Source organism: Cnephaeus nilssonii (genome assembly GCF_951640355.1).
Source record: "Cnephaeus nilssonii genome assembly, chromosome: 20".
NCBI classification, from domain to species: domain Eukaryota; kingdom Metazoa; phylum Chordata; class Mammalia; order Chiroptera; family Vespertilionidae; genus Cnephaeus; species Cnephaeus nilssonii.
The window spans coordinates 49,165,509-49,193,343 of record NC_137091.1 but is presented as its reverse complement, the minus strand read 5'-3'; the positions used below and the strand labels follow the sequence as shown (position 1 = coordinate 49,193,343).

The 27,835-nt window shown below is 52.7% G+C and overlaps 2 protein-coding genes across 2 annotated transcripts in view; both read right to left on the bottom strand.

The window, feature by feature from the left end:
* Positions 1-1,782: 1,782 nt before the first annotated feature.
* LOC307116156 (paired immunoglobulin-like receptor B) lies at positions 1,783-19,993 on the bottom strand (the record flags this gene model as incomplete). Its single annotated transcript, XM_079799829.1, has 16 exons — positions 1,783-2,006; positions 2,969-3,019; positions 3,298-3,600; positions 3,819-4,130; positions 4,347-4,649; positions 4,796-5,080; positions 5,241-5,333; positions 7,065-7,367; positions 7,512-7,796; positions 7,963-7,998; positions 17,825-18,133; positions 18,390-18,686; positions 18,903-19,205; positions 19,344-19,628; positions 19,805-19,840; positions 19,960-19,993. 16 exons carry the CDS (start codon positions 19,991-19,993, stop codon positions 1,783-1,785), a joined length of 3,459 nt encoding a protein of 1,152 aa, XP_079655955.1.
* Positions 19,994-23,441: 3,448 nt separating this feature from the next.
* Positions 23,442-27,835, bottom strand: part of LOC307115931 (leukocyte immunoglobulin-like receptor subfamily A member 6) — a gene marked incomplete at its 3' end in the record, with an annotated part of 30,432 nt that continues 26,038 nt past the window's right edge. The window contains exons 7-8 of the mRNA XM_079799495.1: positions 23,723-23,773; positions 23,442-23,578 (exon numbers count right to left, since the gene is read on the bottom strand). Of these exons, the coding sequence (XP_079655621.1) occupies positions 23,442-23,578; positions 23,723-23,773 (188 nt within the window). The remainder of the gene's footprint in view (positions 23,579-23,722; positions 23,774-27,835) is intronic.

The window sequence follows — 27,835 nt, the reverse complement described above, 5'->3', positions numbered from 1 at the left end:
GGTTGCTGACCCCAAGAGGAGCAGGAGGCCTGGGGATGTTACAACACTGTCAGTCACCCACAGAGGCAACCAGCACCGCCCTCCAGGCCTGGGTGTGTGCTGCTGCTTTTCCCTATCACTTCCTCTCTGACTTCCTTGTCTCTGTGAGCAGAGCCCCTGTTCTCCATCCCTCTCCATCAAACCTGCAGAGTCCTTTCTGTCTCCTCACTGCCTCTTGTCCCCCCAGAATGTACCTCTTTGTCTAATGCTGTTTGTCCATCTCTATGGTTTGGGTAGAAGAGCATGTTGGAGACAATCCCCAGGTTGTAATCTAAGACCTGGGGACACATTTATTGAGCATCTATTTTGAGTCTGTCTCTTCTCCTCTCCCTCTTTGCCTATTGGGAAAAATTGTGAAACCTCACCTCTGAGGTTGTTATGAGGATCGGCAGTGCCTGAGACATGAAGGGCCTCAATCTGGTGTCATTGTCTTTCTTTTTAAAAAATATTTTGTGTTGATTTCAGAGAAAAGGAGGAGGGAAAGAGAAACATCAATGATGAGAGAGAATCATTGATCGGGCGCCTCCAGCAAGCCCCACACTCGGGATGGAGCCCACAATCCAGGCATGTGCCCTGACCTGGAATCCAACCATGACCTCCTGGTTCATAGATCAATGCTCAACCACTGAACAACACCGGCCGGAAATCGGGTTTCATTTTCTGACCTGGTGAAGGCATGTGTATGAGAGACATGTGCTGGGAAGGGCTGTCGGAAGCTGCATGTGTATCCCCCAAACCTACAAGGTAAATCGGAGGCTGTAGTGCATCCTTGGTTGAATGGCAGATGAGCACAGACAAAAGGAAGCAGGGATGGTGGGCCTCATCCTGGATCCTAGACTCAGCCCAAGTCAGGAGTGAAGGTGGAAATGTAATGAGTGGGTTGGTCCCTAAGCACTAAGGCATGTAGGGCACCTCTGACCTGGTGGGAGTCCTGCTTCCATAAAACTCCACGGACACCAGTGGGGCAACCTCCAAGGTATAAGGGAGCTACAGGGAACCATGCATGTTTCATTGCATTTATTTTTATTAAAGCAACAGTCACATATTGTACAATTGAGCCTTTAAAATATGAAACTCACTAGAATTCAGTAAATACACAATGTCTCAATGACAACGTCTATCTAGTTTCAAGAAGTTTTTATACCCCACCCCCAAAAAACACCAAACAGTCTGTCTCCCATCTGATCTCCTGGTCAACCCCAGACAAACCAATCAGATTTCTGTTTCTATGGGTTTCCTTCTCCTGGACATTTTGCATAAATGAAATCACACAAAACCTGATTCCAGTTTGGTCCGCTTTCTGTCACTGAGCTGCATTATTATGACGTTCGCCCACAATATACCAGGTACCCGTCCTTTTGTTCTTTATGGTTTAAAAAAATCCCAGGGTTGTGAAGATCCCTCATTTTGTTGGGATGGATGTGACCCAGCATGAAGGGGTGAATAGATGTGAATCCAAACCAGCCATGTGGGACGGACCCTCACGTCACAGGGTGAGAACAGAAGGGCAGTGGAGGAGAGTTAGCGAAGACAGGGAAGGAGGGAGAGCACCCCAGGTGGATGGAGGAGAACATGGCGCACGTTCTCCTACACCAAAACCTCACCTACCACGTCTACTCCCCTGGACATTCTCAACAGACAGTTTCCCCAACTATGGTCTCAACTTTCCTTCAGCACCTCCTGGGATCCTCAGATGGGCTCCAGGGCTCCCCCAATCTGAACGGTGCGTTGTTCCTTCTGTGTTCACATCCTGGCTGCATCGAGGGTCTTTATAGGGTTGTTCTGAGCCTCAAATATCAGCACCCCGAGGACCACCAGGACCAAGCCAGCCACGCCCATCCTGATGAGATTCTCCATTGTGTAGTCTTGGGGATAGAAAAATAAGAATTGTGGGTAAGGAAGTCTCAGAGGTCGGGGCAGACCCAAACCTCCAGGGTTCTTGTGTCTTCCCTGGGTTCCCACCTCCCCTTGATATCAGGGTCCCTCTGATGTCTGAACTCAGCACCTGCTCTGAGTCACCTTGATATGAGTTAGCTGTGCCCAAGAACTGAGGGTGAGAGAAGAAATGGTCTCAATTTAGAAATAACTAAGAGCTGTGTGTTCTGTGTTCAGTCTGAGGATCAAGACCCCATGAGCTTATCCCCCTACAGCTGAGAGATCCCACGTGTTCCACAGCTGGGGACCCAGGGTCCATGGAGGAGGGGTTGGTGTCAGGGACCGCCCAGCCCCACAGCAGGAGCAGCAGAGCCTGGAGCTGACCCAGGGCTGATCCACCCTGTTCCCTCCTCTGAGCTGAGCCTGAGCTGAGGGGGAGGACTGGGGGCCCGGACCCTTGTCCTGCCTGTCCCTCCCTGTACAGTGTCACCGTCACTGAGACAGAGGGGACAGGCCCCATAACATCACATCCTGGGGGCTTCCCTGTGAGGCCCTCTCCCAGGAGGTCAGGGCCAGAACTGATAGGAAATCTAAGCTCTGGGCAGGATTCTCTCCTTTTACACCTGGAGACACTGAGGCCCAGACAGGGGAAGGGGTGTCCAAGTCAGCGAATCCAGAGGGGCCTGATTCCCATATGGCTCAGCCCCGTCCCCATCAGGCAACCGCCACCTACCCACAGAGACCCCCATTTACCTGTCTGTGGGCCTGATCCTGAGGGTGGGTGAGACTGATCCTCAGAGCATCCTGGGTTCAGGATGGGGCAGGACGGGGGGCTGTCATCTCCCCACATGAGCCCAGCTCCTCCCCAGACTGCACCTCCACATCTCCCTCTGCCATGACCACCCCACCCATCACCAGCCTCAGACTGTGGGACTCCCAGCCCCCCCGGGACACAAGCTGTCCTTGAGGATCTGGGTCACTTGATCCCCTGACAGACTCTCAGGACTTGCTGGGTGGGCTGTGCTCCCTCTGGGCAGAGCTCCCTGGGACTCACCAGCTGTGGAGGTGGGCCCTGTGGGTGGGGGGCTGGGGCCTCCAGAGGGTCCTGCATGTGATGACACAAAGAGGTTGAGAGGCCTGGGCTGACCCTGGACCCCATTTCACACAGACACCCTCTATCATCTGTGCTGTGGCCCCTGAGACCTCCCACTGCTTCAGTATCCAGGTGAGGGGAAGGGGGTGGACGGGGTGGGAGGGCCTCCAAGGAAAGGATCTCCTCAGGGTGACCATCCCGGAAGCCCCTCACCCTAGTTTCAGCCCATAATTCTTCTGGGAATGGGACCCTGAGTTCACATCTCAGCAGACAGGGTCAGGGACCCTCACCTGAGACCAGAAGCTCCAAGGGCTTACTGGGGCGTGACAGCAGGAAGGGGGAGGAGCTGTTTGACCTGTAGCACCTGTAGGTGCCCTCATGGGCTGAGGTCACAGGGCTCATGGAGAACTCTGCCTGGAACTTCCCAGCTCGGTGCTTTGATCTCAGATGCAGTGGGGGACCGGCTGCCCCCTCCTTGGCCAGAAGGAACGTGTCCGTCGGGCTCTGTGACTGACACCGCAGGGTCACGTTCTCTCCTGAGGCCACCCTGGGGCCTGGCTGCACCGAGAGGGAGGGTCTGTCAGGCAGGTGTCCTAGAGAGAGGGAGGGAGGGTGAGGGCTGCCTGCTCACCTTGTTCTGCCCTGAGAGTCACCCTCCTCTCTGTCTGTCTCTGTTTCTCTGATTCTCCCCTCTCCCCTCCCACCCCGTATCTCTCTTTCTCCCTCCCTAACTGGGGCCTGCACTTTCATTCTGGCTTTACCACCTGAGACCCCAGCAGGGCCTGTGCAGAGTCTGGGTCCCTGACTGAACCCACTGGCTCCTCACCTGCCACCAGGATGTCCAGGGGGTCACTGGGGGCCGACCACTCAGAGGACAGGTTGTATCCACCGTAGCATCTGTACCGGCCCCCGTGGGAGTTGCTCACAGTGCCCAGGGGGAAGAGGGCCTGAGAGAGCCCAGCCTGGGGCTGCAGGACAAGGCTCTGGGGGAGGTCTCGTCCCCCCTCCTTGTGCAGAGCGAATCTGTCATAGCCGACATCAGAGCGACACTGGAGGGTCAGGCTCTGTCCATAGGCCACGATGGGGCCCTGCTGGCTCAGGAGGGAGGGCTTCCCAGACTCACCTGGGGAGACCAGACGTGAATTACAGGGGCTGCTCCTCCCATTAACCCTCTTCTTCTGTTCTGGCCCCCAGATCTCACTGTCTCTCTCTGTGTCTCTGGCCCAGGAACCCCTGTGCTCCCCTCACCCCACCTCTCACATGGGGCTCCCCTCCCTGCAAAGATGCCAACAACCTGGCTAGTATCTCAGTCCATGGATGGAGCAATAATGGGACTCACCTGGGACCAGGAGCTCCAGGGACTCACTGGCTGGTGAGCACAAGTTGGGCCTGTCCCTGTAGCAGCCATAGCATCTGAAGGTCCACCTGTGAATGGGGGTCACGGGGCCCACAGGGAACAGGGCCTGGGAGTGCCCATTGTGGTGTGTCTGTGAGTCCAGGAACCAGGAGAGCCTGTGATCTCCTTCCTTAGTCAGAAGGAACCTGCCAAATCCCCGCCCTGAGCCACACCTGAGGGTCACGTTCCCTCCTGAGGTCAAGACAGGGCTGGACAGGGCTGAGAGGCTGGGTTTGCTGTAGGATCCTAGGAGAGGAGGAGGCAGCGTGTTTAATGGGACTCACACCTCGCTCATGTCCCCCAGGGCTGGGCTGTGAGAGGGAGACACCCTGAGAGCAGACCCCCTTCCTGAGGGCAGAGCCTGAGGCTGGGCCCCCTGAGTGTCTTTTTACCTGTCACCACCAGCTCCAGGGGGTCACTGCGCTCTGACCAGCCATCAGGGCTGTGATAGTAACAGTGAAATATCCCTGTATCATGCTCTGTCATGTGTGTGATGGAGAACGTGGCCTTGTCCCCGGGCTTCGGTGGCTTCTCTCTTTTCCATGGTGCTGGGCTTCCCTCTTTATCCAGATGGTACTCGTCAGCCCCTGGGGTTCCCTGACAGGTGATGGTCAGGGAACTTCCCTGAGGGATCGCCGGGCCTGGCTCAGCCCAGAGCGTGGGTTTGGGAAGGGGCCCTAGAGAAAACAAGAGGCTCCATTACAAAGGCATCCCCACCGCATCCCACAGCTCAGCCCAAGACATCGTTCGTGTATTTCTTCCATCCTAGCCTCACCTCTCCTGGCCACAGGGCCCTGAATGACTGAACTCAGAAAAGGCTGGGTCAGCGGCCCTCACCAGAGACCAGGAGCACCACGGGCTTACTGGGGAGTGACAGCAGGTAGGGGGAGGAGCTATGTGAGCTGTAGCACCTGTAGGTGCCCCCGTGGGCTGAGGTCACAAGACTCATGGAGAACTCTGCCTGGAACTCCTGAGCTCCATGCTTTGATGTAAGATGCAGGGGGAATCAGCTGCCCCCTCCTTGGACAGAAGGAACGTGTCCCTTGGGCTCTGTGACTGGCACATCATGGTCACATTCTCTCCTGAGGCCACGCTGGGGCCTGGCTGCACCTGGAGGGAGGGTCTGTCAGGCAGGCGTCCAGAGAGAAGGAAGAGGGTGAGAGCTGCCTGCCCACCTTGTACTTTAAAATCTATGTAATAATAGATAACATGCAAATTGGTCAGGACACCGTCACATAACGACCAATCAGCAGGCTGTGTACCTGCCCCCTGTGCAGGCCAGAGACATGAGGTTCAGGTCCCAACAGGAAATGGGCCCGGGGCTTGGGGCTCACGTCCCTGACCCCTGTGCTGTCCTGGGGACTTGAGGCTCATGTCCCCGCCCGACCCTGCGCCTTCCTACCTCTTTGGGGCAATCTATCAAGGAGCCCCAGATGGGTGGTTGGGGCCTACCTCTTTGCAGCGATGGATTGTGGGGCTCCCGCACTGTGACAGGACATAGGCCAGGCTTGGGGAACCCCCACTCCGCTCCACCTCGAGTGCACAAATTTCATGCACTGGGCCACTAATATATATATATTAGTGACCCATCTGGTCGCCCATGTGAGTCCTTGGATGCCCTCCCTCTTGAGCCAGCAGGGCCCCACTATGGCCTCTGGACAAAGCCTGACCCTCCAGTGTCGCTCTGATGTCGGCTGTGACATATATATATGTTACAGAGAGGAAAGGAGAGGGACAGAGTGATAGAAACATTAATGATGAGAAAGGAGAAAGAAGATATGATCAGCTGCCTCATGCATGCCCCCTACGTGTGCATTGAGCCTGCAACCTGGGCATGCAGCCTCACCTGGAATTGAACCATGACCTCCTGGTTCATAGGTCGAAGTTCAACCTCTGAGCAATGCTGGGTGGGCTGCCTACCTTGATCTGACCTGAGAGTCACCAGACCTCTCTCTGAGGACCCTCCTCTCTGTCTGTCTGTTTCTCTGAGTCTCCCCCTCTCCCCTCCCACCCCCTGCCTCTCTCTGTCTCTCTCACTCCCTGGGGACCTGCACTTTCATTCTGGCCTCACCACCTGAGACCCACAGCAGGGCCTGTGTGGAGTCTGGTCCCTGACTGAATCCACTGGCTCCTCACCTGCCACCAGGATGTCCAGGGGGTGGTCACTGTGTCTAACACTCAAGAAAAGTTTGTTTCTACTCTAGCATATGTACCCGCACCCCCCGCACCCTTATCAGCCTCCCAGAGTGTCAGGGGGAAGTGGGCCCGAGGGAGCCCAGCCTGGGGCTGCAGGACAAGGCTCTGGGGGAGGTCCTGTCCCCACTCCTTGTGCAGAGCGAATCTGTCATAGCCGACATCAGAGCGACACTGGAGGGTAAGGCTCTGTCCAGAGGTCACGATGGGGCCCTGCTGGCTCAGGAGAGAGGGCTTCCCAGACTCACACGGGGAGACCAGATGTGAATTACTGGGGAACCTCCTCCCACAAAACCCTTCTCCTGGCCTGGCCCCCAGGTCTCACTGTCTCTCTCTGTGTCTCTAACCCAGGTGCCCTTGTGATCCACTGACCTCACCCTCTCACATGGGGCTCCATTCAAAGTAATGACACTAATAACACCCCAGTTTGGTTCCTGAATCAATGCATTGGATAATAATGGGACTTACCTGAGAACAGGAGCTCCAGGGGGTCACTGGGGTGTGAGCACACCTGGGACCTGTCCCTGTAGCAGCCATAGCATCTGAACGTCCACCTGTGGCTGGGGATAACGGGGCCCACAGGGAACAGGGCCTGGTACTGCCCACTGGGCTGTCGCTGTGAGTCCAGGGCCCTGAAGAGCCTGTGATCTCCTTCCTTAGTCAGAATGAACCTGTGAAATCCCTGCCCTGAGCCACACTGGAGGGTCACGTTGTCTCCTGAGGTCACGACAGGGCTGGGCAGGGCGGAGAGGCTGGGTTTGATGTAGGATCCTAGGAGAGGAGGAGGCAGCATGTTAAATGGGGCTCACATCTCCCTCAGGTCCCCCAGGGCTGGGCTGTGAGAGAGACACCCAGAGAGCAGACCCCCTTCCTGAGGGCAGAGCCTGAGGCTGGGACCCCTGAGTGTCCTCTCACCTGTCACCACCAGCTCCAGGGGGTCACTGCACTCTGACTGGCCAGCGGGGCTGCGATAGTAACAGTGATATCTCCCAGCATCACCCTCTGTCAGGCTTGTGATGTTGAACGTGCCCTTGTCCATCGGATCTAGTGGTTTCTCTCCGCATTGGTGGAATGTGCTTCCCTCTTTATCAAAATAGAACTCCTGGGCCTCCACCGTCCCCTGACACCAGATGGTCACGGGGCTCCCCCTGGGCATCACAGAGTCCGGTTTTGCCCAGAGGGTGGGCTTGAGGAGGGTCCCTGGAAGGAAACCAGAGGCTGCATTACCAAGACCTTCTCCACCTTCATTTCCTAGCTCAGTGCTCAAACCTCCTCTTCTCTCACCTCATCCCAGCACCTCTGTGCTCCCCTGCTGAGCCCCAGGGATGAAGGAAGAGAAATGACATGGAGCCTGGGGAGGACTCACCTGCCTGCACACGGATCCTCTGGTCCAGACTCAGCCCTGGAAGAGAGTTGCTGTGAGAGATTTGCACCCGGACGTCTGAGCTGATTCCCTTACTATAAGGCCCCGTCCACTCGAGCTCCCTGAGCCAGAGGTTCCCCATGAACAAGGGGGTGCTACCGCCCCTCCTGCTCCCCGTCCCCATGTTCACAACTGACCGAGGCAGAGAAGAGCAGAGAGGATGGACGTCATGGCGTCTGCTCTGAGGGCTCCTGCTCTGCAGATGGAGGAAGCCTGAGCCTGAAGGACAGAGTCTCACAGGATGTGATGACTTAAAGGATGTTGCAACCCTTTGGGGTTACCACACCCCACAGCCAGGGGAGGGCCCCGCCCTGGGCCTGGCTCTGCATCTCCCCAGAATGAGGGCTCACAGGGAGCCCAGGTTTCAGGAGGCTGGTCAGCAGTGTCTGAGGTCTCACCTGATCCTCAGGTCTCATGTGTCTGCTGGTCTGACTCCTGCTCAGAGAGGGCGGGACCCACGTTCTGGTCCTGACTCGGCCCCTGAGAGTCTGGCTCTGAACAGCCCCATGGGACACCCGAACACGGCTATTGAGGGAGCTCATTTGTGAAAGATTCTGGTGAGCCGTTTCCCAGTGACCTCAGCATTTCCTCCACTTTCCCTGGAGCAGGGTCCTGGTAGGTTCCCATCCCTGCCGACCCTTCGCGTTTCCTGCATTTTTAATGTCCATTATTCAGTGTAGGTATTGGTACCACCCTGTGGTTTGATGCACATTTATTTCTTCAATGACTTATAAAGCTCAGCACCTTTTATTAAATTTTTTTTTGTTACTCCTTACCTGAGGATATTATTTCCAATGATTTTTAGAGAGGATGAAAGGGAGAGAGAGAGAAACATTGATGTGAGAGAGACACGTCAATAGGTTGCATCCCACATGAGGGCCGGGGATCAAACCTGGAACCAAGGCACATGCCCTTGACCAGGAAGCAAACCTGTGACCCTTCGGTGGTCAGGCTGATGCTCTAACCACTGAGAACACCAGCCAAGGCCAGCTCATCACCTTTACATAATGTCACTGCACATTGGCATGTCAGTATCTGTTGCTTGTTAAGGTTTTTTGCTTGCTTTTCTATTTGCTCTCTGCTGCCACATAACAACTTGTACATGTGTCCTAATGACCTGAATGCCAGTCCGTGGTCTCAATTGGGCATTGCAAATATCGTCTTCAGTCTCGCTGTGTCTACAGGAACAGAAGTTCTTCATGTTAGTGGATTCCACTGTGTCCATGTCCCCCCTAAGTATGTGTTGTTGTGTCCACATCGAGAAAAAAAAAATGTCACCCATAATCTAGTAAGATAGTTCCCCCTTCCCTTTTCGCAAAAGAAAAGGTAATTGGTTTGTTTTTCACATTTTGGTCTGTCGCCCATTTGGCATTGCGGGTTGCAAATGCTGTGAGGCAGGTAAAAGCTTCTCTGTGCCCCACAGACTCACCGACTGGCCCAGCACAACATGATGGAAAGGCCATGACCTCCCCGCTGCACGGCAAGGGTCTGTTATGATCCAGGTGACTCCACACGCGGGGTCTGGCCTGGAGTCTTCCTTCTGCTCCTTTGGATGAGGCGTCTCTGCTTTTCAATCTCTCAAACCATCACCATCTCCATCTACATTGAATGGCTGGTTTCCTTTCCTTCATATCTCAGTCAAGAAGAATTCTCTCCATCTTTGTGGGGAAGGCGTTGGTATTGCTGAGAAGTCAAGGGAGGAAGTGGCTGGCTCAAGTGTCCTCCAACCACTCAGCTGATAGCGCCACACCTGATATTGAATGTGTCTGTGTGTGTTACTGCCTTGGAATAGGACTCCCATGAATGTTGTTCTTGTCTGAATTCTGAAGAGTCTCCACAGCTTGAAGGGGAAAGTGACACCCAGCCTCAAAGGTGCTCTGAAGGGGGCAGAAATGACTCAGGTGATTGGCCCCCAGGACATAGAGAGATCCCGCTGCTCACAGAGACAGAAAGTCAGGTGGAACCTGTGGGAGACATAGGACCTGCGTCCCAGGGCCAGGAGGAGGTGCTGAGCTTCCTGTGGGAGCAGATGCATCTTGCACAGCCCCAGGCTCCTCCCTCCCCACCTCTGGGCTCACTGTCCGGAGGGCCCCTTGGTGTCCCCAGTCACCAAGGCAGGGAGGGAGGACACCTTCATACACTCCAAGGCAGCGGTCACGTCCACCACCTTCCTGAGCTCTTAGCTCCACACCCTCACTCCCCTCTCCAGTTCACCCTCCACATCTGCCCTTGCCACTCCCTTTCAGAAGCTGTTTATGCCTAAAACCCTTCCATGGTCCTCACTGTCTTCAGGGTGAGTCCAGTCTCTTCCTTCTGAGCTCAAGGCTGTTCATTGTCATCAGATGTGACCCTCCAACCTCAGCTCTCACCTCTGCTTCCCTCAGACAGATGGGTATAGCTGCCCATGGACACACACACACACACTATCACACACACACACACTATCATACACACACACACTCAAACACAGATGCACATTCATATACACACTCACACACACATATACACTCACACTCATACACCTATACACTTACACACACATAAGCATACACACTTAAGCACTCTTACATACATACATACACACTCACATTCATATGCTCACATAGGCTCACACACACTCATGTCTGCATACTCTTATACACATATATTCACTCATACACACATATCCACTCTCATTACTAGTCACACAACTCTCACTGACATATATGCTCACAAGCATACACACTCACTCACACACATATACACGTACACAGTCACACTAAAACAGCAACACACATATATACTCCAACACTACACACTCACACGTACACACCAACTGACACATACATAGGCCCATAAAAACTCAAACCCACACAATACACACACTCACACCCCAAAACACACACATACACCTTCACAGACAGACACACACACACATCACTCTCAAACATTCACATATACATTCATACACCCCACCCACATATACATTCACACACACTCACATACACATACACATTCACACTCTCACACACACACTCACAAGCACACATGACTTTTAATTTTTTCATTTCATAGGTTTGCTGTGTAATATTTACATTATCATTTAATCTAAAACATTCCCTTCTGTTTGGATCCACACATTGATTATTTTGCCAAGGCTGTTGCTTTATTTCTGAAATGCAGGGAATACATATTGGAAATAAACGTATGTTGTTTCAGGTCTAGGAGGTTTGGAGAGGAGGCGGCTCTGTTCAGATGGGCTCAGGGGACCCCGTGAGGAGGCACGATGTGGTCCTAACCTGGGTTGTGTGGGGGGGAGGGGAGGAGGTTCACTGGGATGAGTTTGGTTGGAGGAGGCCTTGGCCTCCTTGGGGCTGGAGAGTGTAGCTCAGCCTGATCATCAGCAGCACGGACTGCCGAGTGGAGATCCTGGATGAGGCTGGAAACAGGGGGGACCGTGGACAGGCTTGTGCAGGGGATGGTCGGTGACATGTATGATTGGGGCCATGAGAATGAAACACCTGAGCCCACAGTGAGTGTCTGGAGGAGGCCAGAAGAAGGCTGATGGGGTCACACCAATGAGCTGTCCTGGGTCTTCACGTGAGCTTGTCTGTGGGATGAACTGGGTCACAGAAAGGAGAACCTGGAGCCAGACGCTGGGATTGGTTCAGTGTGTGAGGGGGAGGGAGGGGAGGATGGAGGGATCCTCCTCTCTCCTCCTTGGCTGCCTGCAGGAGCCAACGGGGCTGTGCCAAGGTTGCGGACCCCAAGAGGAACAGGGGGCCTGGGGGATGTTACAACACTGTCAGTCACCCACAGAGGCAACCAGCACCACCCTCTGGGCCTGGGTGTGTGCTGCTGTTTCTCCCTATCACTTCCTCTCTCTGACTTCCTTGTTTTGTGAGCAGAACCCCTGCTCTCCATCCCTCTCCATCAAACCTTCAGAGTCCTTTCTGCCTCCTCACCGCCTCTTGTCCCCCAGACTGTACCTCTTTGTCTAATGCTGTTTATTCCATCTCCATGCTTTGGGTAGAAGAGTGTGTGGGAGACAATTCCCAGGTTGTATTCTAAGACCTGGGGACACATTTATTGAGCATGTATTTTGTTTTTTGTTTGTTTGTTTTTTGAGCATCTATTTTGAACCAGTCTCTTCTCTTCCTCTTTGCGTGTTGGGCAAAATCGTGAAACCTCACTTCTGAGGATTGTTATGAAGGTTGGCAGTGCCTGAGACACGAAGAGCCCCAATCTGTTGTTATTTTCTTTCCTTTTTTATAAATATAACTAGAGGCCCGGTGCATGAAATTTGTGCACGGAGGGGGGGGATGTCCCTCAGCCCAGCCTGTACCCTCTCCAATCTGGGACCCCTCAAGGGATGTCCGGCTGCCCATTTAGACCCAATCCCAGTAGGATCAGGCCTAAATGGGCAGTCGGACATCCCTCTCACAATCCAGGACTGCTGGCTCCCAACTGCTCGCCTGCCTGCCTTCCTGATTGCCCCTAACCGCTTCTGCCTGCCAGCCTGATTGATGCCTAACTGCTCCCCTGCCAGCCTGTTTGCCCCCAACTTCCCTCTTCTGCCGGCCCGGTCACCCCTAACTGCCCTCCCCTGCAGGGTTGATCGCCTCCAATTGCCCTCCCTTGCAGGCCGGGTGCCTCACAACTGCCCTCCCCTGCTGGCCATCTTGTGGTGGCCATCTTGTGTCCACATGGGGGCAGGATCTTTGACCACATGGGGGAAGCCATATTGTGTGTTGGAGTGATGGTCAATCTGCATATTACTCTTTTATTAGATAGGATAGAGGCCTGGTACAGGAGTGGGGGCCAGCTGGTTTGCCCTGAAGGGTGTCCCTGATCAGGGTGGGGCTTCCCTTGGGGCATGGGGAGGCCTGAGCAAGGGGCCTGTGGTGGTTTGCAGGCCAGCCACGCCCCCTGGCGACCCAAGTGGAGGCCCTGGTATCTGGAATTTATTTACCTTCTACAATTGAAACTTTGTAGCCTGGAGCGGAGCCAAGCCTCCTGCATGCTCCACAGCCGGCAGCCATTTCTGTTTGGGTTAATTCACCTTCTATAATTGAAACTTTGTAGCCTTAAATGGAGGCCTGGGCCCAGCCAGGGTGTGCGGAAAGCTTTGATTTCTCTGTTGCCATGGGCAACCCTGGCCTGGACTCCCCAGCTCCATGGCTGCCGCCATTCTGTTTGAATTTGTTTACTCTATAATTGAAACTTTGTATCCTTGAGTGGAGGCTTAGGCCTGCAACGGCTCGTGGAAAGCTTGGCTGCCTTTATTACCAGGGAAACCTTGCTTTCTGTGGCTGTAGCCATCTTGGTTGGGTTTATTTGCATACTCGCCCTGATTGGCTGGTGGGTGTGGCTTGGGCATAGCGAAGGTATGGTCAATTAGCATATTACTCTATTATTAGGTGGGATTTTTTTTTTTATTTCAGAGAGGAAGGAAGAGGGAGAGAAAGAGATAGAAACATCAATTATGAGAGAGAATCATTGATCGGGCACCTCCTGTAAGCCCGACACTGGGGATGGAGTTCACAACCCAGGCATGTAACCTGACCTGGAATCCAACCATGACCTCCTGGTTCATAGGTCAACACTCAACCACTGAGCCTCGGAAGCCGGAAATCTGGTGTCATTTTCTGACCTGATGAAGGCATTTTTATGGGAGACGTGTGGTGGGAAGGGCTGTGTGGAAGCCACATGTGTATTCCCAAGCCCATAAGGTAAATCAGAAGCTGTAGTGCATCCTTGGTTGAATGGCAGATGAGCACAGACAAAAGGAAGCAGGGATGGTGGGCCTCATCCTGGATCCTAGACTCAGCCCAAGTCAGGAGTGAAGGTGGAAACTTCATCAGCGGGTTGGTCTCTAAGGCACTTAGGGCACCTCTGACCTGGTGGGAGTCCTGCCTCCATAAAACTCCACGGACACCAGTGGGGCAACCTCCAAGGTAAAAAAAACCTACAGGGAACCATGCGTATTTCATTGCATTTATTTTTATTGAAGCAACAGTCACATAACAGACAATTGAGCCTTTAAAATATGAAATTCACTAGAATGCAGTAAATATACAATGTCTCAATGACAACATCTACCTTGTTTCAAGTGTTTTTAAAAAACCCCTGCCCCGCCCAAAACCACCCCAAAAAACAACAACACCAAACAGTCCATCACCCATCTGTCCTCCTGCTCAACCCCAGACAAACCCATCAGATTTCTGTTTCTATGGGTTTCCTTCAACTGGACATTTTGCATAAAGGGAATCACACAAAACCTGATTCCAGTTTGTGTCCCGTTTCTGTCACTGCTGCATTATTATGATGTTTTCCGACTACGGACCAGGTCCGTGTTCCTTTGTTCTTTATGGTTTAAAACAAAACAAAACAGGGTTGTGAAGATCCTTCATTTTGTTGAGATGGATGTGACCCAGCATGAAGGGATGTATAAATGTGAATCCAAACCAGCAATGTGGGAGGGACCCTCACATCACAGGGTGAGAACAGAAGGGCAGTGGGAGAGAATCAGCGAGGTCAGGGAGGGAGGGAGAGCACCCAGGTAGATGGCGGAGACGTCCTCTACAGGGACATGGCCCATGTTCTCCTGCACCCAAATCTCACCTACCACCTCTACTTCCCTGGGCATTCTCAGCAGACAGTTTCCCCAATAGTGGTCCATATTCTCTTTCAGCACCTCCTGGAATCCTCAGATGGGCTCCAAAGCTCCCCCACTCTGAACGGTGCATTGTTCCCTCTGTGTTCACATCCTGGCTGTTTGGAGGGTGATTTTGGTGTCATTTCGAGCCTGAAATATCAGCACCCCGAGGACCACCAGGATCAAGCCAGCCACACAAATCCGGATAAGATTCTCCACTGTGTAGTCTTGGGGATGGAAAAATAAGAATTGTGGGTAAAGAAGTCTCAGAGGTCGGGGCAGACCCAAATCTCCAAAATTTTAATGTTGAACCTGGGCTCCCACCTCCCCTTGACATCAGTGTCCCTCTGATGTCTGCACTCAGCACCTGCTCTGAGTCACCTTGATAAGAGTTAGCTGTGCCCTAGAACTGAGGATGAGTAAGAAATGGTCTCAGTTCAGAAATAACTAACAGCTGTGTGTTCTGTGTTCAGTCTGAGGATCAAGACCCCATGAGCTTATTCCCCTACAGCTGAGAGATCCCCTGTTTTCAATGGCGGGGGACCCAGGGTCCATGGAGGAGGGGTTGCTGTCAGGGCCTCCTGAATCTCAGGAGCATGAAGGGGTGAAAGTCTGGGCTGGGTCTCCTTCACCCCACCCTGCCCAGGCCCCTCCTCTCACGGGTCTGCTATGTTCATCTTCACCTGAAGTTGTTCATCTATTGATTCTTTTATATATTAACTCACTTTATTTTACAATAACAAATACCTACAGTGGTAGATGTATTTTCCAGATGAAAAAATATGGGTATGTGGATGCTAATCATGTGATTATTTTTTTTAACTCAAAAGACAACTAAGGTCAAAACCAAGGAAGTCCACACTTTTGGTTCAAATTTAAGTCACAGAGAAAATCCCCCTAATTTCAATATCTACTGAGCACCAAGAGTAGGAAATTAGGTCAATCTCTCACCCCATTTTTATATAAATCCCATGATGTAAACAGAAATTACGGACCTCTCCTCCTTACAGTGATCCACACAATAACTCTAAGTGTCAGCTCCACAATTCAGATAATGCACATGGGTGATCCGCGTCACTCAGTTGGGTTAATGTCCAAATGTTCTAGTGACACTAAGAAGCCTTTGTAATGGGTGTCATGTGGTTAAAGGTCAGAGAAAAGGTAAATATGGGGAATGTGCGTCTGTCAGGATAGAGACCATTCCTAGTAAACCCTAATGAGACAGAAGAACGGATTGGAACAAAGCGGCCCATAGTGCTTTCAATATAAAATGCAAATTTGTAAGTGGGTTTGCCTTGACATCACTTTGGGTGTGAATTAAGCTGTTTTATGGAAGAGAAACTCTGGAACATTTTAATCCCTCATTTCATTGTCTTAGGTGTGGAGTGAGAAAAATAGGTATGCAATTGGGAACAAAGAAGTGACATTTTCTAGGCCTGGTGGCTATTCTGATTTTCTCAGCATGTTGGAGGAATCAACTGAAAAACAGCCCACAGGGAGAGAGTCTTTGGGAGGCTAACAGGTCATGAAATAAATATGCCCAAACCAAGAGCTTTCCTATGTGCACTTACTACCATTTAGAAAACCTACAGGAATCACACCGCTTACTCACAAATTACAATATTAGGTGTGCAATTATCTACGTGGGCTGTGCATTTACTCAATTTTAAAAATAGCTGTCACATGCTTCTTAGATTCATGCATAAAGCTCATTTGAATATGTGTGTGAAAATAAGTCTTTATATAAACAAGAAGTTATTCTCCATAACACAGGTCTGGTATTAATCTACTCCCAATGAGAAGAGGAATAGAATGCTTATATTTCAATCTGGACTCCATATAATGTAAGTTAAATTGTGAGCCCATAGACTGAAATATTGCCTGAAGGTTCTCTAAAAAGAGCCATAATAGACCCGTGTGCACAGAAACCCTGAGCAGAGGTGAATGCACAGACTCTGGGCAGGAGGCCCCAGGTCCCCTTGCACCCTGCATGATCCCCCCTGAGTCTCAGGTGAGCACTGAGGGCCTGGAGGCCTCCAGGAGGCACAGGCCTTGCAGAGTGGTGCCCACAGGTGGGGACACTTCTCACTACAGCAGAGTGTCCAGTGGGGACGGCACCATTCACACAGCAGGTCCCACCTTGGCCAGAGCAGCCACCTGTCCTGCTCTGAGAAGGCTCAGGGACCCCACCTGTGTGGTGAGGGCTTCTGTCTAAGGGGCTCTGGAAGTGAGCAGTCGAGAGAGTGTCTCCTATCCTCGCTCCACCTCTCCTGCCCTCTCCTTCCCCATCAGCCCAGCCATCATCCCTGTACCACAAGCCAGGCCTGGGCACCAAATGGTGCCAACCTGGCACCTCTCCACCTCCCACTCTACACACTCTCCACTCTGGTTAGGGACCGGGCACCAGGCAAACTATGCAAGGTTGCCAGCTTTTAGTGGAAAACCCCACAGATTCTGTGTGGAACCAGGAGGAGTGGAGATACTAGGTGGCAGTTTCCAAATCTTTGGTGTCTCCAAAACATTTGGCTCCTCTTGCTGTGCTGAGCCCCAGTCCTGGTGGATGCTCAGTGTACCTGCCGCCTGTCTCCCTCAGCTTTTCAATCCCTACGAGGTCACAGTGACTGGGAGCAGCAGGACAGGCCCAGAGAGGCTGCACCTGGAGCAGGTCTAGGCCAAGCCAGGTGTCAGGTGCCCCAGGAAGTCAGGCATGAAAGCGTCCCTGCAGGTCATGGCAGGCAGCCCCCTGGTGCAGAGGGAAAAGGTTTTCAGAGTTCACCTCCCAGGAGAGCTGAGCCCACACACACTCAGCCCCATTTCCCGGGGTCCTGCCTGTGGGATGTACCCCTGGGAAGAGTGATGCTCAGGCCTGAGGTGGAGCCACCAGAAGTCAGGGGGCGGGGCCTCTGTCTGGTCACTTCAGTCAAATCTCACTTCCTCTTAGCATCACCCCAATAGTGCCACCTTCCTCCTTCCTCAAGCCTGGCTGAGACTGCAGGGCCAGGCTGCCCCAGGGGAGGGAGGTCCCCGTCAGTGTCCACGCTTTCACGGATGACCCTCCTCTGTAGAACAACCCAGTCCTCCCACTACTTCCATCGCATCTCAGACATTGCTGGGAACAGAGACAGAGATGACCTTGGAGCTCAGAGAGGACAGGACAGGGCTGCTCACCCGAGACCAGGAGCTCCAGGGGCTCACTGGGGTGTGACAGCAGGAAGGGGGAGGAGCTGTGTGAGCTGTAGCACCTGCAGGTGCCCCCGTGGGCTGAGGTCACAGGGCTCATGGAGAACTGTGCCTGGTAATGCTGAGCTCGGTGCTCTGAACTCAGACGCAAGAGAAGACCGGAAGCCCCCTCCTTGGACAGAAGGAACGTGTCCGTCGGGCTCTGTGACTGACACAGCAGGGTCACGTTCACTCCTGAGGCCACCCTGGTGACTGAATGTACCACCACTGAGAGGGAGGGTCTGTCAGGCAGGTGTCCTAGAGAGAGGGAGGGAGGGTGAGGGCTGCCTGCCCACCTTGTTCTGCCCTGAGAGTCACCAGGCCTCTCTCTGAGGACCCTCCTCTCTGTCTGTCTCTGTTTCTCTGAGTCTCCCCCTCTACCCTCCCACCCTTCATCTCTCTGGCTCCCTCCCTCCCTGGGGCCTGCACTTTCATTCTGGCCTCACACCCCTGAAACCTCCCAGTAGGGCCTGTGCAGAGTCTGGGTCCCTGATTGAACCCACTGGCTCCTCACCTGCCACCAGGATGTCCAGGGGGTCACTGGGGGCCGACCACTCAGAGGTCAGGTTGTATCCACCGTAGCATCGGTACCGGCCCCCATGGGAGCTGCTCACAGTGCCCAGGGGGAAGTGGGCCTGAGAGAGCCCAGCCTGGGGCTGCAGGACAAGGCTCTGGGGGAGGTCCTGTCCCCCCTCCTTGTGCAGAGCGAATCTGTCATAGCCGACATCAGAGCGGCACTGGAGGGTCAGGCTCTGTCCAGAGGCCACGATGGGGCCCTGCTGGTTCAGGAGGGAGGGCTTCCCAGACTCACCTGGGGAGACCAGATGTGAATTACAGGGGCTGCTCCTCCCATAAACCCCTTTCCTGACCTGGCCCCCAGGTCTCACTGTATCTCTCTGTGTCTCTGGCCCAGGAGCCCCTGTGTTCCCCTCACCCCTACCCCCTCACATGGGACTCCCCTCACAACAAAGATCCCAATAATGTGTCTGGTGCCTCAGTCCATGGATGGGACAATAATGGAACTCACCTGACACCAGGAGCTCCAGGGAGTCACTGGGTTGTGACCACACCTGGGACCTGTTCCTATAGCAGCCATAGCATGTAAATGTCCCCCTGTAAATGGGGGTCACGGGGCCCACAGGGAACAGGGCCTGGAACTGCCCACTGGACTGTCGCTGTGAGTCCAGGGTCCAGGAGAGCCTGTGATCTCCTTCCTCAGTCAGAATGAATGTGTCAAATCCCTGCCCTGAGCCACACTGGAGGGTCACGTTCCCTCCTGAGGTCACCACAGGGCTGGGCAGGGCTGAGAGGCTGGGTTTGCTGTAGGATCCTAGGAGAGGAGGAGGCAGCATGTTAAATGGGCTCACACCTCCCTCATGTCCCCAGGGCTGGGCTGTGAGAGGGAGAGACTCTGAGAGCAAACCCCCATCCTAAGGGCAGACGCTGGGACCCCTGAGTGTCCTCTCACCTGTTGTCACCACCAGCTCCAGGGGGTCACTGCGCTCTGACCAGCCATCAGGGCTGAGATAGTAACAGCGATATATCCCTGCATCACGCTCTGTCATGTGTGAGATGGAGAACTTGGCCTTGTCCCCAGGTTCCAGTGCCTCCTGTCTTTTCCATCGTTGGCTTCCCTCTTTATCCAGACGGTACTCCTCAGCCCCTGGGGTGCCCTGACACCAGATGGTCACGAGGCTCCCCCAGGGGATCACAGGGCCTGGCTCAGCCCAGATAGTCGGCTTGGGGAGGGGTCCTGGAAGGAAGCAAGTATCAGGGTCACAAGACATTTTCATCCTCAGTCCCCAGCTTTCAGTCCCAGATACCCCCCAACTGTCATGCCAGAACTGTTCTTCTCCATCCCCAGCTGCTCTTGGGCTGGACCCTTCTCCCCAGGGAGGAGTGGAACCTGAGACACCTGGGGAGACTCACCTGCCTGCACTGGGGTCCTGAGGCCCACACTCAGCCCTGGAAGAGAGTCCCTGTGAGAGGTTTGCCCTGAACCCTGAGCAGCACCCTCCTCCCCATGAGCCCCCTGAGTCCTGGGGTCCTGAGAGAGCAGGGCTCCCCTCCCCCTCCCATCTCACCAAGACAGAGCACAGCCACGAGGGTGGGGGTCATGGTGTCTTCTCGCTCGGGTGAGGGGTGTGCAGATGGAGACGATGATGCCCTCTGGACAGACATAGAGGGTGTGTTCTCAGGGAGGCTGGCCCTTCCTCTCTCGTGGTTGTCACATCAACAGCCCACAGGCAAGGGCACAGCCTCTCTCTAGCAGCCTGGCTCTCATTTTCATGGTGAAGCAGGAAATAGACCTGTAGTCTCCCTCCTGAGATGCCCCTCGCAGGTGAGGTGGCCCAGGGCACATCCTTCCCTGTCAGAGCCTCCCCCACGGGGTCTCCTTCCTCCTCAGCCCGTCCATCATCCCCTCCCTGGGGTCCTCACCATGGACAGTGCCACCCGGGCCCTGGAGATGCTTCAGGAAGACGTGGGTCCCTGTGGCCTGCAGAGCTCAGATCAGCAGGGACACTCTCACCTTCTCCCTGTGCAGCTCAGGGTGATGTCCTTGAGACAGTGAGCTCAGAGGGAAATGCAGGGAAATAAGGGAAGGAAACAGGTCCTTTCTGTGGCCCCAGAATGTAGCTTTCTATCACACCCCCTCCATGGACTTCTCCTTTTTCTTGCAACGGCATCCACCCAGTTTCCTGGAAATAAGATATGGCTCATTCCTGCCTCCACAGTGATCCTTGATCCTTAAGCAGAGCTGTCCCCTCATCCTGTCCTCCTCTCTTCAGCTTTTGGGGTCAGCGAGGGGTCTAGTGCTCTGATGTTGGGAACAAAGCTCATATTTAAATATTTCACTATCATCCATGGTCTGTGTGACCTTGAGCAGTACCAGCCGATCTCTGCACTTCAGTTTCCTGGTGTGAAGCACGTAGGCATGAAGCCAAATTCTCAGAGTGTTGTGGGATCGGTGATGTTTGCGATGTGGGAGGGATCAGTCCTTGATAATTTGCAGACCTGATTAAGATGTGTGAGATGTGACACAAGATGATCAATGTATCTCATTTCACAGTCAAAATGAGGAGTGGGTGTGTCCACTCAGGAGCCCTCATCTGTTCCTAATTCTGAGAAATATTCTATTGCTTATATTTCTAAAAGATGCAGCCATAGTCAATGCAGAGGAAGTGAGATGAGAGTTCCCCAAACAGAGAGGGAACCACAACAAATAAAAAGGATCAGAGGAGTGGCCACTGGTGACCACAAGTGGTCATCTGTGCGGAGTTCTCCACCTCCATGTGGACAGGAGAGGGACCCCAGGATCATCACAGGCAGGGAGGGGATCTGGGATAAGGTGATAGTTTGGTTGCCCCACTTCTCCTGCTTGAGGATGAGCATTGAGGCGTCTCTATGCACTGACCCAGCCCAAGGTCAGCACTGAGCCATGTGTGTGGGGGAGGGGTGGGGGGTGTGTGTGACAGATTCAATCCAGCCTAGTCCAACAGGAGCATCTGTTCAGGTGTGAGTGTGAGGCTGACATTGGAGCCATCCCTGCTGGGCACATCACAGTTAAAAGCTGATTTTAGGAGAGTGGATGCTGCACCTCTCCATCCCCTTCAGATTCCAACATCAGGTGAGTCCTGGGAGTAACTCTCTGAGCAGAATCAGGTGTGAGCATCTACAAGGAATAGACATCAACAAGTACTCTAATTATGAAAAATAACGCTAAGAAAGGCTGCCTACCGAGTCTTTAATGCAGGTAATCATATATGAGACAACAACACTAGGAATATAAGAAACTCATTTTAATCAAAGATTGTTGAAATGTCAGAAACAACGAAGGTGAAAATTGAATTATTGGAACAACCCCAGGGTTTATATGATAAAAGTGTAGAGAATTTTAGAAAGGCATTACTTAAATGTCATAGCAGTAAAAGGAATAAAAATAGAAACATGATTTGATTTAACACTCTCAAAATATTTTTTTTTTCACCCAGGAGAAGATACAGTTGAAGTTGTATCTTCAATGTTGTCTTCCAATTTTGTTATTGTATTAACAAAATTGGAAGACAACATTGAAGAAAGCCTATATAATAAAAGGCTAAGGTGCAAAAAATTGTCCCCTCAACCGATATTTTGACCAGGGTGTAGGGGCATGCCAGCCAACTTCCTGAGGTCCCTTTCTCTGGCTGGCCCTACCCCCCAATCACCCCTGATCAGCCCACCCCCATCCTGATCAGAGGTGGGAACAGCCAGCCAACCTCAGGGCCTCCAACCCCCACCCAGCATACCTGATTGGCCCCAATAGGGGCAGGCCGGCGGGACCCCACCCGTGCACGAATTCGTGCACCTGGCCTCTAGTTTTGTAGAATGCAATACAGAGAGATTGGAGAGACTGGAATTGAACACTTTAGATGCATGGGAATAGAGAGTTCTGGTCAAGATGGTTGTGTAAGCAAGCATAGTAACTGGAACTTCCCACAACAATATCAAATTAAACCTAACTACAGAACATCCATCATTCAGAACTGCCTGAAATCTAGCCCAACAGAAGTTTAAAACTGAGTGTATACAGAAGCCACATAGAGACTGATAGAGACATGGGAGGAAAATGGGCTGGTCTCATACCCATGTGTGATGGTTAAAAACGGGGTGGGGGGAGGCTTGGATATGAAGGTCCTCCCTCAGTTGTGAGGGATCCCAGATCAACATCAGAATCCCCAGCCCATGGTTACAGTGCTGGGAAGAGAAGTCCCCATAACTTTTGGTTGTAAAACCCTGCGATTATTGTGGTTGAGTGAGACAGCGGGTTTCTGGAGTCCCATGTGTTTCTCTCAAAGGGCCTGTGAACACATTTACTGGGACTCCCTGCCCTGAAGCTCTCCAGAACATACGTTTCAGCTTGAAAGGTACCAAGGACATACAGGGAGGACTTAATTATCGTCAGGACTGAAGCTGAGGGGCAGTTTCCTCACAGACAGAAGTGCTGGCAGATGTAAGGGAATGGAAAGAGAAGGACCATGTGTGTGGTTTCAGGAGGAATGAGGTGAGGATGACATTGGCTACAGACCTAGGGGACAGTGGGCAGCTATTTTTCAGAGAAGCAGAGAGAACACGCAGTGTCAGGTGCATGAATATACATATGAAATGTGTGTCTTCATAGTTCGTGTCAAGCGGAGGAAACAGGTGAGAAGTGACTTTATTGTACACCAGCTCTCCTTTACAAATAAAAAATGGCCAATGAATATCATAAAAGTTCACTGAAGGCGTGAATTGTAAGTGTAGAATTTTATAAGCACCCAAATTATTATATGAAAGGGCAAAGGTAAAAGGACCAGAAGGGAGAATTCTAAGAAAACGAGGAGACAGTGGTCGAATCAGAAAGGGCCACAGTTCAAGGGCAGAAGGTCCAGACCTTGTCCCTGCACTTGAGTGATGACTCCTCCATCTGTATGGAGCCGCAGACAGGTCCCTCAGCATATGTCCCACGTTATCTTCCAGAACCTTCTGGGCACATGAGATTCACTCCCAAGGCTCCCTCTCTCTGAACGGGGCATTGTTCCCTCTGTGATCACGTCCTGGCTGCATCCTGGGTCTGTTTCTGGCTGTTTCGTGACCAAAATAGTAGCGCCCCAAGAACCACCAGGACCAATCCAGCCACTCCCAACCGGATGGAATTCTCCAAGGTATAGTCTTGGGCCTGGGAGGCTGGGAATTGTGGGAAAAGAGGTCAGAGGTCAGTACAGGACAAACTCACCCAGGACCCTGGATGTCCACCAGGGCACCCTCTCCCCTTGATAGGATACAACTGTCTTTGCTGAACCCCATAACTGAAGAGTGTCTCCTACTCACCACTCTTGGGGTCTGAGTTGTTCTGTGATGGGTTGATGGTGTCAGCTGCTCCTGAGAACCAGAAAGAAGTGGGGCTGTGTGAGGAGTTGATGCCACTCAAGCCCAGAGGCCCCATAACTCTCTCTTTTCTCAGGACCTAACTGCTGCCAGTCCCTCCATGAACCCTTTGTCTGCTAGAGAAGGGTCGAGTCTGCTTTCATGGATTCTTCTTTGAGTCACTTTGGAGCGCAGATTAGCTTTGCCTCGAGAATTCAGGACTGGAGAGACATATGGTCTCTCATTGCATGAAACAATGTGTTATTTCAATCGCTCTGCTCATTGTGGAATTCTGAGCCATGGAAGCTACCTCATTGGTTATAAGAGCTTATATTTAAACAAAAGCTGAGAACCAAGTATCTGTGGGTTGGTCTCAGATATACAGACATACATTTATGTAGACTTTGAGCAATTTTTGAGCTAGGGTGGGTTCAGTTTTATGAATATAACTGGTAAATGCATCTGAAGAAAAAAAATACACAACACCTTTGAAGCATCTTTTGTAAGACATTTCCAGTAGAGTTACCTCTTTTAAGTCCTAAATGTTTGGACCTTAAATTTATATTGTGTAAGTAACTATTGCTTAAAAGCTCTCATAACAAAAGCAATAATAGAGAGGTGTGTGCAAAATATGCCGGAGTGTGTTATAATGCTAAGCGAAATAAGCCAGTGACAGGAAGACAGATATCATGTGACCTCACTTATATGTGGAATCTAATGAACAAAATAAAGTGAAGAATAAAGAATTGAACCAGAGGTATGGAAACGTGAAACAGACTGATGGATCTCAGAGGGACTGGGGGAGGGGGTGGGAAGAGATTAACCAATGAATTTACATGCATATACACATGACCCATGGACACAGAGAATGGTGTGGTGAGGACCAAGGAAGAACAGGAAGGGAACCAGATAGAAAAGTGTTAAGGAAGAAAAAAAGGGGGTGGGCATCTGGAATACTCGCAACAATGAAGATGTTTTTTTTAAATGTAGAGAGCAGCCATGAATTTCACACAGAGTCTGGGCAGGATCCCCCTAGTTCCTCATGAGCTGCCCATGGTCCCCCCTGAGTCTCAGGTGAGCACTGAGGGCCTGGAGGCCTCCAGGGGACACAGGGCATGCAGAGTGGTGCCCACAAGAGGGGAAACTTCTCACTACAGCAGTGTCCAGTGGAATCATGCTCTGGGCGTGGTCCCGTCCCCCCTCCTTGGACAGAGCGAATCTGTCATAGCCGACATCAGAGCGACACTGGAGGGCCACGCTCTGTCCAGAGGCCACGATGGGGCCCTGCTGGCTCAGGAGGGAGGGCTTCCCAGACTCACCTGGGGAGACCAGACATGAATTACAGGGGCTGCTCCTCTCGTAACCCCTTGTCCTGTCCTGGCCCCCAGGTCTCACTGTCTCTGTGTCTCTGGCCCTGAAGTCCCTGTGCTCCCTCACCCCACCCTCTCACATGGGGCTCCCCTCACAGCAAAGATGCAAATAAAGTTCATGGTCCCTCAATCTATGGATGAGACAATAAGAGGACTTACCTGAGACCAGGAGCTCTAGGGGCTCACTGGGGTGTGACCAGACATGGGGTCTGTTCCTGTAACAGCCATAGCATCTGAACGTCCACCTGTTGCTGGAGGTCACAGGGCCCACAGGGAACAGGGCCTGGGACCGCCCACTGGGGTGTGGCTGTGAGTCCAGGGTCCAGGAGACCCAGTGATCTCCTTCCTTAGTCAGAAGGAACCTGTCAAATCCCTGCCATGAGCCACACTGGAGGGTCACGTTCCCTCCTGAGGTCACGACAGGGCTGGGCAGGGCTGAGAGGCTGGGTTTTCTGTAGAATCCTAGGAGAGGAGGAGGCAGCATGTCAAATGGGCTCATACCTCCCTCACGTCCCCCAGGGCTGGGCTGTGAGAGGGAGACACCCTGAGAGCGCACACCCTTCTTGAGGGGAGAGCCTGAGGCTGGGACCCCTGAGTGTCCTCTCACCTGTCACCACCAGCTCCAGGGGGTCACTGCGCTCTGACCAGCCATCAGGGCTGAGATAGTAACAGCGATATATCCCTGCATGTAGCTCTGTCATGTGTGTGATGAAGAAGTTGGCCTTGTTCCCTGACTCCAATGGGTTCCCTCTGTCCCAGGGCATGGGGCTTCCCTCCTTATCCAGAAGGTACTCCTTAGCCCCTCGGGTCCCTTGACACCAGATGGTCACTGGGCTCTCCCAGGGGATCACAGAGCCTGGCTCAGCCCAGACAGTAGGTCTGGGGAGGGTCCCTGAAAGGAAACCAGAGGCTGGGTTAGAAGGCATTACCCATCCCCACATTTCTTAGGCGCCCCACATCCATTAACCCAGAACCACTGCTCTCCATCGCCAGATGCACAGGCTGTATCCCCTTGTTCCCAGTGAGAGGGACCTGGGACACTTGGGGACCATCTCACCTGCTGTGACTTGGTTCTGGAACTCCACACTCAGCCCTGGAAGAGAGTTCCTGTGAGAGATTTGCCCCTCAATCCTGAGCAGCACCCTCCTCCCCAAGAGCCTCCTGAGTCTTGGGGATCCTGACAGAGCAGGGTTCCCCTCTCCCTTGAAATCTCACCAATAAAAAGCACAGCAATGAGGGTGGTGGTCATGGTGTCTCCTCGCTCGGATGTGGGGTATATAGATGGAGACGATGGTCCCATCTGGGCAGGCAAAGAGGGTGTGGGCACTGGGAGACTGGCCCTTCCTCTCTTGTGGTGGCCACGTCACCAGCCCCCAGGAAGGGGAACAACATCTCCCTGGTAGCCTGGCTGTTGTTTCCATGGTGAAGCAGGAAATAGACCAGGGCCTTCCAAAGAAGCCCCTTGCAGGTGAGGTGACTCAGAGCACATCCTCCCCGACGGGGTCTCCTTCATCCTCAACCCATCCATCAGCACCTCCCTGTGGACAGTGCCACCTGTCCCTGGAGATGCTTCAGGAAGACATGGGTCCCTGTGGCCTGCAGAGCTCAGATCTGCAGAGACAAGCTCACCCTCTCACTGTGCAGCTCAGGGCGATGTCACTGTGACAATGAGCACAGAGGGGAATGCGGGGAGATAAGGGAAGCAAAACCAACTCTTCTCCTGGCCCTGAGTGTGGGCTTTCTGTGTCTCATGGGCCCCTCATGACCTTCTCCTTTTTCTTGCCACAGCAGCCACCCTCTCCTTCCTGGGAGCAAGATTATGACTCACTCCTGCCTCCTCAGGACCTTGATTCTGGGGCAGAGCTGTGCCCCATCCTGTGATCCTGGCCTCTGGTCCTCAGCTTCGAGGACAGTGAGTGGTCAGTAGGGTTGGTGACAACGTTCATTCTTATTTAAATTTTCCTCCATCATCCATGGCCCTGTTGCCTATGAGCAGTAACATCCAATCTCCGAGCCTCAGTTTCCCCATCTGAAATATGTTGTTATGACCCCAAGTCCACAGAGTGGTTGTGGGTTCAGTGGTGCTCAGGCCATGGGATGGATCCATCCTTGTTGATTCCCAGATCAGATGGAGATGAGTGGGTGGACACATGAGAGAATCAAGTTATCTGACTCCATAGTCAACGTGGACAATGGATGAGCCCACCCAAGAACTGCATCTGCTCTTAATGCTCAGAAGTGCTACTTATGATATTTCTGAAATATGTCCCACACTCCATCTATATCTATACATACAAACAGGCACTGACTGTGATAACCGAAACGACTGTCCGACCAGTCTCCATGCAGTGCTAGCATAGATGCATAGACACAGGTAAAGTCTATGAGTGAACTAAGAATGAACAAGACAAATGCTTGCCTTCATGGAGCTCGCACTGTACAAAGGTTAGGTCAGGGATGAGAATTCAAAATTGCCACCAGCCCAGACCTGAGGTACTGCTTCTCAGAGCGGCCAGAGATACACCTGGTAGTGGACTGGGGGCATGACAGAAGGGCTGACACCAATGTGAAGTCAGCGCCATTCTGGATTTCCCAGAGGAGCCAATGCTAGGAGATGGAGCTTTTGATGCTGACTGGCATAGAAACCGACCAATCAGAACCTAATCTGGGTGAACTGCAAAGGCAGAACCTAAGGTTGGGACTGAGG